At 40.4% G+C, this 14,689-nt stretch overlaps 1 protein-coding gene across 1 annotated transcript; it reads right to left on the reverse strand.

Annotated features, from left to right (window-relative positions):
* Positions 1-4,636: 4,636 nt before the first annotated feature.
* Positions 4,637-13,976, reverse strand: LOC117272888 (multidrug and toxin extrusion protein 1-like). Its single transcript, XM_033652021.2, has 16 exons — positions 13,638-13,976; positions 12,046-12,147; positions 11,824-11,892; positions 11,526-11,674; positions 11,344-11,386; positions 11,195-11,239; positions 10,915-11,012; positions 10,642-10,739; positions 8,348-8,529; positions 8,016-8,124; positions 7,691-7,766; positions 7,323-7,392; positions 7,089-7,221; positions 6,906-7,000; positions 5,266-5,329; positions 4,637-5,152 (listed from the first exon to the last, which is right to left on the reverse strand). Exons 1-16 carry the CDS (start codon positions 13,824-13,826, stop codon positions 4,914-4,916), a joined length of 1,761 nt encoding a protein of 586 aa, XP_033507912.1. The 5' UTR covers positions 13,827-13,976; the 3' UTR covers positions 4,637-4,913.
* Positions 13,977-14,689: the final 713 nt, after the last annotated feature.

Below are 14,689 nucleotides of genomic sequence, written 5' to 3' on the forward strand. Positions count from 1 at the left end.
GGCTGTTCTCATGCACTGTTTGTATCTATACCTACGAAAAGTAATGCACCAGAATTTGTATATAAACAGCATAATCATGAGCCAATAATTCGTATTTAACACAAGCAATTGGAAAGGCTGTGACCACGTGACCAGCGCTTTGGCGGATGGGAATAAAGAACTTAGTAGTATAAAGACCAAAAGTCCGCATGGCAAGGAAGGTTGGCATGGTGAGTGGGTCAAACAAACACAGGACACTTGTGCCTGTGTCCCGTGTGACACCAAGTGAACTTTGAGTTGTTTTAAGGTACTTCGTCACCATGTTTCTTTCACTAAAGCTAACCTTCATACATTTACATTAAGTACATACTGTGAAGACGCCATTGGTGGGGTGCTAATTCTTGGATATCATACGAACCGTTGTACATGGACACGTTGATTTTTGAGGTCCTGCTATTGACATTGTAGTATCCAATGTCCAGAGAATGCTACTCTTGTTCCTGCTAGCATGTAGCTGCCTCAGTAAACAACTTTCACTTGGTCTTATTGAAAAAAAATTCTACTTTTATGAGACAAACATTGTGTGAATAAAACTGCACAAACAGAAGATGTGCCAAACTTATATTTCAATTTCCTCATTCTCCTTCAAATGAACGTAACTGAGAATGACAGATATCTGTAAATGTAAGCGCCATTGTGCAGTCCACAGATTTCATACTACATTGCGATACAGCAATTATACTTACATATACTTTGATTTTTTTAGACGTTAAAGGCGCTGTATGTAAGAATGTGGCCAAAACGGTTACTGCACTCAAATACAAAATACTGCCGCGAATCGTTTCCGCCCCCCCTCCCCTACAGATTTGAGGTTGCTGGACAGCGGCACGCTGGAGACTGATTTGTTTGCCCACAGGTGGCTGCCGTGGCAGGGCTGCATCGCCGCGTCCTTGATCTTCGGTTTTCCAGCGGACCGTTCGAGCAAGTCCGGCTTCTATGCTGCTAAAGCTGCTGCCGGGATACAGCGGAGGAGCCGGCTGCTAATGCTATGTACCGGGACATTGCTAATGCTACTTGCCGTGCTGCTGTAGCTCAGTCGTAACTGTAACTGATGCTGAGACTCTACTGACTGCATGACTGGTAGACGGCAGTGGGTGGTGCAAGAGGCCAAAACACAAATTCAAAACATAAACATGATTTGTGGTACGTAAATTTTTTTTTAAATGCGAATATTCTGGCTGTACTATTGTTGTCAGTGAGATCAGTATGTTATATGAACATTAATCCTTAGTCTCTGTGACATATTAGGAGGATTTTACGACTATTTGCTTTATATTTCTTACATATAGCTCCTTTAAGTGTAGGCATTTTGTGAAATGACATTCAGATATGTAAAAGAAGATGTTTTATGAGCTGGGAAAGAGAGGCTGCTCATGTTAGCTATTGTCACTTTAGTTAAGGTTTAGGAACTCTAAATACTCAGGTAAGGTTTAGCCATTTATTGTGATTGTACCCAGCCTCATTTAATAACTGATTCATGATAAAACAATGATTTAGCTGCTGTTGTTTATGGAAACAGATTGCCCTTCAATATGACACTTAATGTGATCAAAGTGCTGCAGATAGATTGTTTTTTTTCCTTTGGGAGAAGAGGCAATCATTGATTTCTGTCACATAATATAAACTATTTAAGTGGTCATTATGTAATAATAGAAACCGGACACAAAGTTGCTACAAAAGGAGAAATACCTAAAATAGGCAAATCCAGTAGCCAGTAGCTCTGGACTGTTTAACTGAAATAATAAGCAAAACAACTGCAGCCATAATTCAGCTGACTTCCAGGTACGTTATTGTGCTGCATGGTGACACAACCACGAAGTTAATATGAGATCCGTTAAACCACTGCATCACAAGTTACTGACAGCAGATCTTTACACAGTCACTTGTTAATGATGCCACAGCATGTTACTGATTGCAGTCTCTGGAGGTGAGCGGGCCAAGATTACAGGCTCTGTGAGGAGCCTGTGACAATGTCTGCACTGATGAGCAAGACTGAAGCTCAGACGACGACGTAACCATGTATGAATCAAGCCTGATTTACATGTTGAATAACGATAAATTAATATGCACTTTTTTTTTCTTTTTTTTATGGGACTGTTGCAAACATCAGTCTGTTGCAAGCTGATGCTGATGTCAGTTTGGAGAGTGCAGATGCTTGTGGGTGTGCTGCCTTAATATAGGCCAGAGTGCAGACTTACCTGTAAGGTGAAAGCTCTTTTGAAGTTATCACCTAATATAAAGTGGTTAGCCTGTGCCTACATACTACCGAGCCCCCCCTCCTTGTAGTATTTTTGCATTACCTCACAATATTGCAACACGTTCTCACTCCCAATTTGTCAAATACGGCAGCTTAGTCAGCAGTCCTGGGCTTCAAACTATGATGTTCTAGGTACCACTATAGCATCAAATCAATGTTTCGCACAGGAAACGAACAGCAGTGTCCTGGATGAAATTCCTGTGTTTGTTTGACCAATCCGATGGATAAGGCATCCCAGCCTTGTGCACTGGAATCAGGTGCTGACAGCCTCTGACCAAACTGCCGTTTTTGACGCCCTGGAAATGAGAATGAGCTAAGATCTCTCGCAATGTGTTTTACGTTACCTCACAATACTTTTGCACTCCCTTCCAATTGTTTCTCTGCAGTGGATAAAGTTAAAATGCCAGCAGTTGACCAAAGACTCTCTGGTTATAATATGAAAACTTTAGAAAATGATTTTATATATATAGGCCTACAGGTAGTTACAGGTAGTTTAGTTACTGATTGTCTCTCATGCCAGCAGTATCAGTTTGTGCGCTGCATATAAACTTAATTCTGTGATTTTTGTCCCCAAAGAATGCATGTTTCTGTGTTTCACAATGTGCACCTGAGGGAGCCATCTTATTATTGCTGCATCTGTAATTTATAATAGCCCACCAAAAGCATAAATGAATGCATTTTGGTATTAACCACTGTTAATATGTAGTGCTGTAGTACCAGACAATGTTCCGGAAACAGCTTTGGTAATAGGCTACTACATCAGCATATGTAATGCCCAGTTCAAAGTAAAATGCAATGTGCTGATCCTAACTTGGGTGTTGCCCTGGTGAACAGCTAAGCGGAAATAAACATTTGGATAAGAAAAGTGCTGCAAGACACACAACACAAAAAGTATTTTGAGGGGACGCAAAAAAAAAAAAAAATTATTGCTGTTACTTTTTTGGGACTCTGGAAAAATACAACTACAACTGGACTAAACAATTTCAGTTGATATATACCTCTGTAAGTAAGAGTTGGAATTCAAGGAATATGTGAATTTACTTTGAGTATTTACCAAAAATGTATGTTTTAGGCCACAGGAAATACAGTGTGACAGAGATTAAATGTATTTTGGCCAGATTATTTTGATCCAAGTGTTACTTGCAAAAAGTTACAGAGCTGGTACACCATGCTTACTCTAATTTGCTGCCGTCCGTCATCTGCTAACCAACGCTGACATGGTTTCATATCAAACAGCCCTACACAGTATTGTCATTTTGGGAAATATGCGTTCTGTAGAGCTAGATGAGAAGATCAAATTCCATTCTCTAGTCAGTAAATACGAGGCTACAGTGAGCAACTGGCTGCTTTACCTGTATGGACGAATCAAATTACACATAATGATGAGCTCTTGAGGGGCTGGTCGGTGAATTTTTTTTACTTATGGACAGAGCCAGGCTGTTTCCCTGTTTCCACTCTTTGTGCTAAGCTAAGGTAACTGGCTTCAGACTGTAGCCTTGTATTTCACAGACAGTAATATCAATCTTCTCATACAATTAGAACAAGCACATTTCACAAAATGTCTAACCATTGCTTTTGATGGGTCTGTAGAGAAACACCATACGTACTTTATGTATTTCTGAAGATCCCACGTGGTTAGTTATTTGCTGTTACCAGGGTGAATTCTTTATTTGTGAGCAGGCTATAACTGTGAAGCCTGAGCTAGCTAGTTATCTGCTCCTGCACAGAGTGCACAGGTGGTTGATTTGCTCAGTTTGACATGTCTTCATCCAGCCAGCACGTTGCCGTGTGAGAGTACAGACCTTTCATTATTATCAAATTTGGCAACACAGATCAAAGGAAAGAAAAATAAACCAAAGAAAAAGAGAGCAGCTTTTCTGTCTTTGATGATGAAAGCACACATCCACAGATGCGCTGTAGCCTAAATATAGCATTTAATCATGCTCTTTCTAATTGTGGCATCAATTCAGACTATATATTTCATAATGAGAACATATATTTCGTCAGTGCCTTGATTGGAGCCAATCTTACACAGCATGTTTCTATATAAAGGACACACACGTATACATTTTTTTTCCGCTCACCTCTTCATCAGATGCCTCATTTAAGTCGTGTTTCTTAGATTTTCTAAAAAATGACTGACATAAGAACTGCAAAATTGAGTAGGTTTGAACTATTAATAAGACTAGAGCAAGGAAGAGCTAAGTGACATAAACACTATTGCTGTAACTGCTCTTGGAAAATATATGAAACTATAAAGACAAACCCTTCAATATGACGTAATGAGGAAATAAACTCATAACTTTTCAAACTTTTTAAATGGAGCAATAACTTATTCAGTTCAATTAAAGAACATTTTACTTGTGTAACATGTATCATTGCAATGCAGCTACAGTATTTTCCCATCATTATTGCAAAATAAATGGTCCGGAATTTTGTAAAAGTGCGAGTATGAAAAGGAAATTTATCATTACAAATTGCTTCAGATGGTGAGATGAAAGCTGCCTAGACTCTCTTATTTTCTAGCTTTACTGCTTAACATGAAGATGCATCTGTACTCTCGAAGACAGACTCACAGAGCTTTGTTTCATGCTGCACAAACAAGGTCTAATAATGGTCACTTGTCTAATTTGAGCAGTCTGATGAGCAGCTCACTGATGAAGACTCCAGCAGCGAGGATGATGAACATGAGCAGCACAGCGAGGCTACGTCGCACCACCAGCTGCCTGACTGACAGAGCCATGTCATCTGAGGTCTGCTGACCTGCATCGAGCGCCTCCAGCTTCCCCTCTGCAGGAGTGCAAGAACTGGATCGACTGGTCTTTATGGGGGCCTGTTTCTCGCCGGTGTCCAGTGCTGTGAGGGAAAGAGTTTAATGATATGGTTAGTTGTGCAACAGTTCCCAGAAAGAAGATGATAGATGATTCATAGGTAGCTGTATGTAAAATGCAGGAACAGTTTGTGGTTACCCTTGTTTTCTATCACAAAGATCTTGTTTGTCTCTGTGACGTGGACTCCAGCTCTTGCCAGCGCCTACACAGAAATATTTAAAACAACTAAATCACATTTTTTTCACATTTACAATATTACCAGAGGTGGGACCAAGTCATTGTTTTGTGAGTCACAAGTAAGTTTCAAGTCTTTACACTCAAGTCCCAAGTCCTTAACTTAAGTTTTGAGTCCTAAACAAGTGAAAATGTGCTCTTCACCCAATGTAATTACATTTTAACAACAAAGTAATGTTACATCAAATTTACAAAAATCATTAATGCTTTTTATATTTTGTATATTGTATATGTTTTCATGGCTCTCTCCTGCACCTTGCTCGGATGCTGTTGCATTGGTGTAAACAAAGCGGATCTGGGGAATTAAAGCCCTGTTTCCACAGAGCAGTACAGTACGGTTGAGTTCAGATTTTTTTTTAATTTCCACTGTGAAAAGTTGTGGATGGTAGCAATTGAACCGTTCCGTACCGTCCCCATTTTTGGTCCACCCTCTGTTGGGGTAGCTAGCACACAGATCTGGTACTAAAAGGTGGAGCTGTGAACACTGCAGTCTGTTGATTGGTCAATAGAAGACGGTCACTCTGCTCAGGGCTGAGTTGTGGCTGGTTTTGAGGCTCATGTAACCACTGTTCATACCATGGAGAGTTTTATTAGTAGACTGTGACTATAAAATGAAAGAACGCTTTGCTGCCTCTTGCAGCAGCTGGAGTTGGAGAAAAAAAATAACTTAATTCACTGGGCCGACTGCCGGCAACTTTTAAGGTGGAACGTTAACTTCTAATGTTACGCAATGTATGAGTTGATGACGTGAATCCATCAGCACACCTTAAATTTCACTGTGACAACTTTGACCATCACTTTAGTTTTCATATGACATACACTTTTAGTAATGAGTGGATCTTCAATATATATTAATTTTGGCTGTATTATGTGAAATGCATATATCCTAATCTTCACTTGTTCCTGTGGGTTACAGCAACACTAAACCCCTGAGCTTGTCTGAGAAGGACTAAATGCATAAACTCGCTATTTTTAAATATCCCATGGAGAGAGAGACTCACTGCAGCCTGTTCTATTTTGTTCTGAAAATGTCAGCGTGCAGCCTCGTTCTGTGGATGATAAACAAGGCACAGACTTCCCTCTGTGTCATCGGTAATGAGGAAGTACAGTGAGTGACAACAACCACATTTAAGAGACTTGTTTGAGGTGGAAACACTAGGGTCTAGGTACCATATCTGAAGGGTTACTTTTGGTTCCAAAGGTACCATACTGAAAGTGTTTGGTGGAAACAGGGCTACAGTGACAACTGGCTGGGAGTGAATAGCGTAATCTTAGTTGATTCAGGAAATGAAGAGAAATTAATCAATTAGTGGCACACTTTTTAAATTACATACATCTTAATCTATGGGTTCGGGGGAAGGTATCAAGTATTCTCAAGTCAAAAGGCTCAAGTCCAAGCAAAGTCATGAGTCATTGGCCTTAAAGTCCAAGTTGAGTTGCAAGCCTTTTTTGATTTTGTAAAGCTGAGTCCAAAGTCATTGAATTTGTAACTTGAGTCCACACCTCTGAATATTAGCATCACATGATATGACCAGTGGAGTCACCTCTTTAGTGGCTTTCCTCCAGTTTAGTTTACACAGGAAAACTAAAAAAAATACGGACAGTACCACAGCACAAATTAAAAACCCCGTCCACAGCCCTGCAAGAGAAAAAGAGGGACGGTTTATTAGTTTGAGTAGAAATATGATGACTCCCACTTACTGCATAAATATTTAATCCATCCTCACCTACAATGCCCATTTTGACAGGAAACATCAAAGACACTCCAATGGGGAACCCAGTGAAGTAGTAACCCACCAAGTTACACAAAGCACCAATCTTTTGCTTCCCTGCCCCCCTGACAATACCTCCAGTCACACCCTGTGGTGATAAAAAAGAGAAATGTTAAATCTGTGCCAGCAGAGTTTGATTTTTTTTGCTCAGCCAAGAGATAAAGTGATGTGTGTGATGGAGTTTCTCACCGCAAAGGCCTCTGCGACATGGATGAAACTGTACATCTTCATGACATCAGCCACCCTTTGAATAATGTCTCTAAAAGCAAAATGCACACACGGATATGAAAATGAAATTCTAACAAAGACAGGTAAGTGCAAAGGTGATTGAAATATGTTTGTTGCTTAGATTGAATAACTACAATGACCATGTCTCTGGTAGTGACAGTGCAAAAAGCCACAAGTCCAGACCTACTTTGCTGTCAAGGGTCATTGTCCTCTTAAGTTAATACATAATGAATTTTGAATTATTTTATGAGCTCTCTGTGTGAGGGGTTGCCTGTTAGTTACTGTTTCTGTGGTGAGAAAACACAAAAGGTTTTAAAATCTGTACTTACTTCTCTGTGGTGAAAATGTAACCAACCACATCCTTAGACACACCAAGACAAGCTCCGATAAGACACGCGACAATAGCTGGAATGGGCATAAGAAACACAGCACGTTATCAGACAAGGGTGGGAAATATATCAAATATAATGTGGATTAATATATATTTTAAATTAATGTATGACAGAGAAAACTTAACAGAAAGTTGTTTTAAATGGACAAATATGGCACACGGCCTTGAAAAATACTGCTGCTCTGCAACATAACTCCCCCCTGCAGCTATTGCCTACTGTACACTGCAATGGAGCTTTGTCAAGCTACATATTTAATTCATACATGCACAGATGAGGGAGACCTTGCTGGACATCTTTGCTTGCTCTGTGTTTCCAGCACCAAGAGCATTTCCAACCCGAACACTGGCAGCCACAGAGAAACCCATCGGAAACTGTGGTGGAGAAAAAATGGTGGGAAAATAGAAACAATCCATTCGTAGCCAAATACACCAACACATTAAGATTATTGGGTATCGTCCTTTTGGTATCTGCACAAATAGTACATTAGCACAAATTCTGTTCTATTACTTAATTAATTTATACCAAATCAAAAAAAGTTATGTACAGTAAGAAAGAAATCCTAAATATAACACAAAAGCAATGTAAGGCAGTTACCATATAAGCAATAGCAGCCAGTTCATAAACTATAGACTGAGCTCCCAACTCAACCTCGCTGATGACGCCTGCCAGGAACCCTGCAATCTCATACAGCCACCACTCCAGACAATGCATCAGCATGCTGGGGATGGCCAGGTGGAGGAAAGGACCCCACTCCTGCAGGCAGTCTCCTGACCAGCCTAGGAGATAATAGGAGATATGACGGATCCAGTGAAATGTATTTAAACCCATTAACACAGCCACGTCATACTAAAGAACAATGAAGCAGCCCTATGAAAATTTGTTTATACTCAACTCATTTAAATAAAAAACACAAAGTTGAAGGACTGTTTTCTATCATGATAAAGAAGAAACACAAATAATTAATGTACCTGGATACTAAACATATTGGCAAAATGTTCACTTACAACATATTTTCTGCCAAAATAGGCAATCTTGCAAATACGTTATCCACTCATAGTGACTACAGCATTATTTCTTTTTATTATTACTGTTGTTCCCTTGACGTAAGGAAAGTGCTTTTGTTGCCTCTTTTAGCCTCTTTGGTTTCCTGTCTATTTTAGGATTCATTTTAAACTGTTACTGTTTACTTTTAAGTCTCTCCATGTCCTGGCTCCAGGTTATATTTCAGACCTTTTAATCCCTTATGAACCTCTGCACAGTTTGAGATCCTTGGGCAAAGGTCTTTTGTTTGTTCCGGAGTCCAGACTGAAGATTAGAGGGGACAGAGCCATTGGAATCAGGCCCTGAGGCTCTGCAACAACCTGCCCAAGGAATATAAGGCTGCCTGAGTCACTGTCATCATTTGAGTCGCTTCTAAAAATGTGCTTCGATCGGAAAGCATATCCTGATTTTATCTGAGCTGTTTATGTTTTCTCTAAACATGACCCAGGAAGAGATTCTGTTAACAGTTTAGTACTATACAAATATAATTTTTAGGAGACAATGTTGACCAAGGACCTTGCTGTCAGACACCTGCCATTGTCACGTCTACAAAGCAAAACTGAGCAAAAACTGTCATCCATTAGTCCAAGAATCTGCAGAAATGCTGGCAGCTCTGTGGGGCTGCTGTGTTCACACTAGAAGCAACACAGCGACAGGCTACAGTCATTTTCAATGGAGGTCGCTGTCATGAAGCTGCAAGATATTGCCTGACACTTGTCGCTGCTGATGGGAGTGACATGCTACAAATCAAAGCTGAGCTGGCCTCAACTTTTTTTCAGTGCTCTGATGACACGATGAAGCCTCAACCGATCACGTTTTTGTTTCTAGCTGTGGTACTGTGTTATGCTGATGCTGTGCTCGCTTTATGTGCATTGCAGTCCTCAGACATTGATGAAATGCAGATTTTTTTGACCAAATACATACATTAGATGTGCTCAGTCAAGATGCTTTGTGGCAGGCACGAGTCCAGGACGGTGTAAATACGTTAATAAGTGCTGGAGCAACACTTCAACAGTGACTCGGCGATAATGTAGCTCATCGTGCTGTTGCATTGTCGCTCATAGTAAAGTAAAGTAAATCCAGAGGACAGAAATTAGTGTTAAGTTTAAATGACGCCAGAGCTGTAATACTTTACTATTTGTACACATCCAGTTGATTAATTCCAATTAACTGTAAAGCTATAGCGTAGCCTAGAGTCTTTTTGTAACACTGAAACCACACCAAGCAGCGCCAAAGTGCGGCTCACTGCAGTATCCTAATTATGTTTTTCTGCTGCCAGGAGGTGCATTAATTCAGGTGGGAGGAAATTCTTTGTAACATGGGTCAACAAGTCACAGGAGTCACAGGACTCTGTTAACTGACTGGATGCTTGTATTCTCTGGCTGCAAGTCACAGCTTAAAGTTAAATTTCCCCTATCTTTTAGTTTGGCTGCACTGTGCCACATAATCAAATGGGTGGATGCAGCTCGGTGTGGTCGCCACAGCGTTCCATTGATGTTATATTGCAGTTTGCCACAAGCTACACTCCACTGCTGCTTGGTGTGTTTTCGATGCGCACAGCAGGTGAACATCTAAAAGAGTGAAATTGATCTGCAGACAAGCAAAAAAATTAACAAAGAGAGTAAAATTTACAATTATAAATGAATTTTTAGTCTACATTTACTTTTATGGAGCATTTACATTTAAATTGAGCTGTTACTTCTTGACTAGGCTAATTAAAATAATTAATTTTCCTGATAATTGGAAAAACAAAGTTCTTTCCAGAAGTCTTTCAAGAATTTATTGCATAAGGACATAATGGTCAAATGAAAAGTTATCCCTACAGTAGTTTAATCCACAAAACTTACCGTCCCATGTAGCTTTGTGCAGTCCCCTGGAGCACATGTACACAAACAAGAAGACAGCCAAGGAGTACTGTGCGATGGCATTAGCAGCTGCAGATCCACTTTAGCGCCGTCAAGATGTTAAAACCACAAAAAAGGTAGAAAAACAAAGCATTGCCAGTCAGTCATACAAAAAAGTCCTCTAATAAAGCCTCCACTTGACTATTAAGAACGACTATTAAGCATGCTGTTTCCTTACTATCAAAGATCATGACTCAGTTAGAGGACTGTACTCACGCAACCCCCAGATTCAGATGGTTGAGGAAGATGTAGTTGATTATTACATTTAAAATGTTCCCCATGACTCCAGATATCACCTGGGGCCACATGATGCCCTGTGAGCCAAAGCACGCTGTTTAAAAAAGATACATGCCATTTCAACACATCAGTGCACCTGCTGTTTGTTACTGTCTCACAGAACATGCTCCTCTCTAACACGCGATAACGGTCTCATTACTGACAAACTTTAAGTCATTATTTCGTTTCACACCAGTGGTCTTGCAGCCATTAAATGCACCTGATTCTGAAGATACCTCCCCTGCAGCTGGTACATGAAGGAGGCCTGCAGAATGGAGGCGATGAATGGGGTTAATTAGATCGATAATGCAACACAACAGCCATTCAAAACAGGATGGAGATTCAAAGAAATGTGGAGGCTGAACTCACAGGCAGAGCCGGCATAAAGATCTTCACATACAGCTGGGCGAGTCTTTGGGAAGATGGTAAACAAGTGCAATAAATCAAAATGAATAACTCGATTCATGGGTAATAAGTATATACATAGCATCCGGAGTCAGTTTGTGTTATTGTATGGCTATGATGCTGCTGTTGAGGTGTAGAGGGTTCACCTGGCGACCTCTGCGCTCTGCCTGACAGCCAGCAGAATGGGCTGGGTGTTAATGAGAACAGCCCAGCAGGGGAAACAGGCTAAGAGCAGAATCAGAACTCCCTTTTGGAGTATCACTCCGACACGCTTTAGGTTACCACTCCCATAAGTCTGCAACAAAGGGGGTCAGAAAAACAAGAAAATAAACACTACTCCTGCAAGAGAAAGGGCAAGACGAACAAAGGGAAACTAATCTGAAAGAGCAAACTGTGAACACAGCGGCAACTGACCTGGTTGTGTAAATAAGATGAACTGAATACCTGAGATATGAGAGTATCACACGCTGAAGCCAAACCACAGCCGATGGAGATACCTGTGACATTTATTACCTGTATTGAAATTAGTCCAGAAAGAAAAAGAAAACAGATTCATGCTCAGATAGGTAAATGTCTGAATAAAATAAAGCTAAAAGCAACACAAGAGAATGAGCTGCGATGCCTGAGAGCAGAATGCCAATAAAAACAAAAACAAAACTCTCTCACCGCTATCGCCGAAGCCACCCCCCCCAGCTCTGTTTTCCCCAGGTGACCGCAGAACACCATGCTGATGAAGCCGATCATGAAGCTCATCATCTGGGAAATCAACTGAAAAACAAAATCATGCTCACTCCTTTTCATAACTATAAAAACATAAAATGAACTGCCCCTCACATGAACTCCATATGTGGCGCATACAGTAGCTAATGAAGCTATTATTCCTGAAAAAAAAAAATAAAAAAAAAAAAACAACAACACTTGTTTCAAAAGGGCCTTCAGGTAAGAAAAGTTCTTATTTGCTCTGGCAGCTGACATGTGTTATACTTTGGTTTTGCTGCGGCTCCTTTGTATTTCTAAACGTCTTTACTACTTCTCTTTTCTTCTTTAGAAAGTAGTTCTAGTGATTGCTGGTGTAGGTTTTTGACAGCCTTTGGCATCAAAAGGTTTGCACAAAAGGAAACTAAATGTCCTCATCTATCAAGTTCTGGCTTTGTGTGATGAATGGGAGTCAGTGAAAAGTGGATACATGTTGGGCTCTGCAAATTGACGAACTATTTTTCTCCTCCCAAAGTTATAATTTTCTGCTCAGGAGACACTTGCAAATGCACCTTATTTCTATGGTATTGTTTGGAACAAAACTCTGATCTAGTCTGTCAAGCACGTATCAAGTTTATGAATTTGAGATGGTGTATAGATGGATTTAGGCAGGGCCGTAATAACCTATTTAACACTGGGGGCTGACCATTTTCAATCTACTGCAGTACGCAGTTGGCTGGGCATTTAGAGCCTATTTGTATATTATAATCACAACCTACGATTTAGGGGTGTGGCTCAGAGGTAGAGCAGATTGTCCACTAATCGGAAGATCAGCGATTCAATCCCTGGCTGTTCCATCAGTGTGTGAGTGCATGTGAATGGTTACTGAGTAACAGGCGGCACCTTGTATGATAGCGTCAGCCACCAGTGTGTGAATGTGTATGCGAATGAGTGAATGTGACATGTAGTGTAAAGGCGCTTTGAGTGGTCAGATACTAGAAAAGAGCTACACAAGTGCGGTCCATTTACCATTTACATTTGATTTAGATTTAATCGTATTAATTTAGATATGTCTGTAACTTCCTCTCGAACATTTGATGCTTCTAAGGCGTTTATTTACGTCAGTGAGATGCTGTAATCTGTTTTAGTTAAAATGCTGCCACTTTTTTAACACTAACAGGCAATTCTTTTTCCCATTAGTCCCAGTGGTTTGGAGTTATTACCCTGTTAATTACTGTTATAATAAAGCAGGTGGCAAATTGAAAAGGATTACTGGTACACCACAATCCTCATGTTAACTGTAAAGCAATTTAAGCCTTTTCAAATAACCAGTAACGCAGACATTTTCACTTTTGTCATGTTAATAAGTGACGCACACTGGAAACTACTGTAAGTAAGAGCTGGTTTTAAAAATGTGCAATCCTTACAGCCTCATCAAGAGAGCTGTTCCTGTATTGAATGACTCACACTTAGTCATTCTGAATGTTGGTATCTTTAGCTCTGATAACGTTTAATCTGGTGCAGTATAATTCGACTCTTGTCCCATCTAAGCACAATCTTACCACGGGTCCCGCCAGTTTTAAAAGCTGAACTGTTTCATTCTTGTAGTCCGCAGGTACCCAGAGCTTGATGCTTTTCAGGCAGGATACGCAGCGTGAGTCAACACTGTGAGCAGCAGGAGGAGGTGATTCGTCAGTTTTCGACTGTCCATTTACTCCTCTACATGCGCTTTTTGTTGCTAAATCTTCCATACTGAAATGAGAGTTGGCAGGAAACAGAGCTCAATCCCAAACTGAATGATTGTACAGTACAATTGCCCTCAGACACAGAGAAGAAGGCTGGGGGGTAATCAATAACAAATTACGAGGGTAATAATCAATAACCAAGGCAATGTCCGCCGACCTTGCTCTCTGTCTGTGAGAGTGGGCATATACAGTATGCTGGGGCATTCACATCTCTCCACCTCCAACCCACCAACATGCTGTCCACTCCCCTTAAAACGGTGCCAAAATGAAGCTGGTTGGTTTTTCTCTCAGCTGCTCTGCAGCATCACAGATCGCTTCTGTTTCACTGCAGTTCCAAGGAATTAAGTGTTCTTGGTCAAAGTATGAATACACATACCTGTAACTAAACACAGTATGAGTAACAGGGCTTTCACTCCATTTAAACCTTTCCTTAACAGGGCATCTTACTGTAGAGAATAAGATAGGAAAAGCTTCAAGGAAAAGTGAAGGCTTTGCTCATAGTTATGTCATGAAGGGTTAAAATATAACTGGAGGTATCTGTAGTCAGGTGATGATTCTCTGTGGGTTTGTCATTATCAGTGACCCTACCTGACCCTTTGTTAAAATAAAATAATAATTAGAGCAGATTTAAAGTGACTAATAACTGATATTTTACACTAACAATGTTACTATCATTGTAGTCATCACCTGAATCTGCATCTTCACTCAGATTTACTGAGCTTTATAGCAAGTTTCAGCACGTTGTTTAAGGCCAGATGGGGCCACTGCAAATCTCAGGGTGGTACACTAAAACCAAAACCCTTTACAAACACTTTATGTCAGTCAGACAGCTCACGTTTAAATGTTTATTTCAACAGCAGAACATGGTT

The sequence above is a fragment of the Epinephelus lanceolatus genome, chromosome 11 (assembly GCF_041903045.1).
Source record: "Epinephelus lanceolatus isolate andai-2023 chromosome 11, ASM4190304v1, whole genome shotgun sequence".
Taxonomy (NCBI): Eukaryota; Metazoa; Chordata; class Actinopteri; order Perciformes; family Serranidae; genus Epinephelus; species Epinephelus lanceolatus.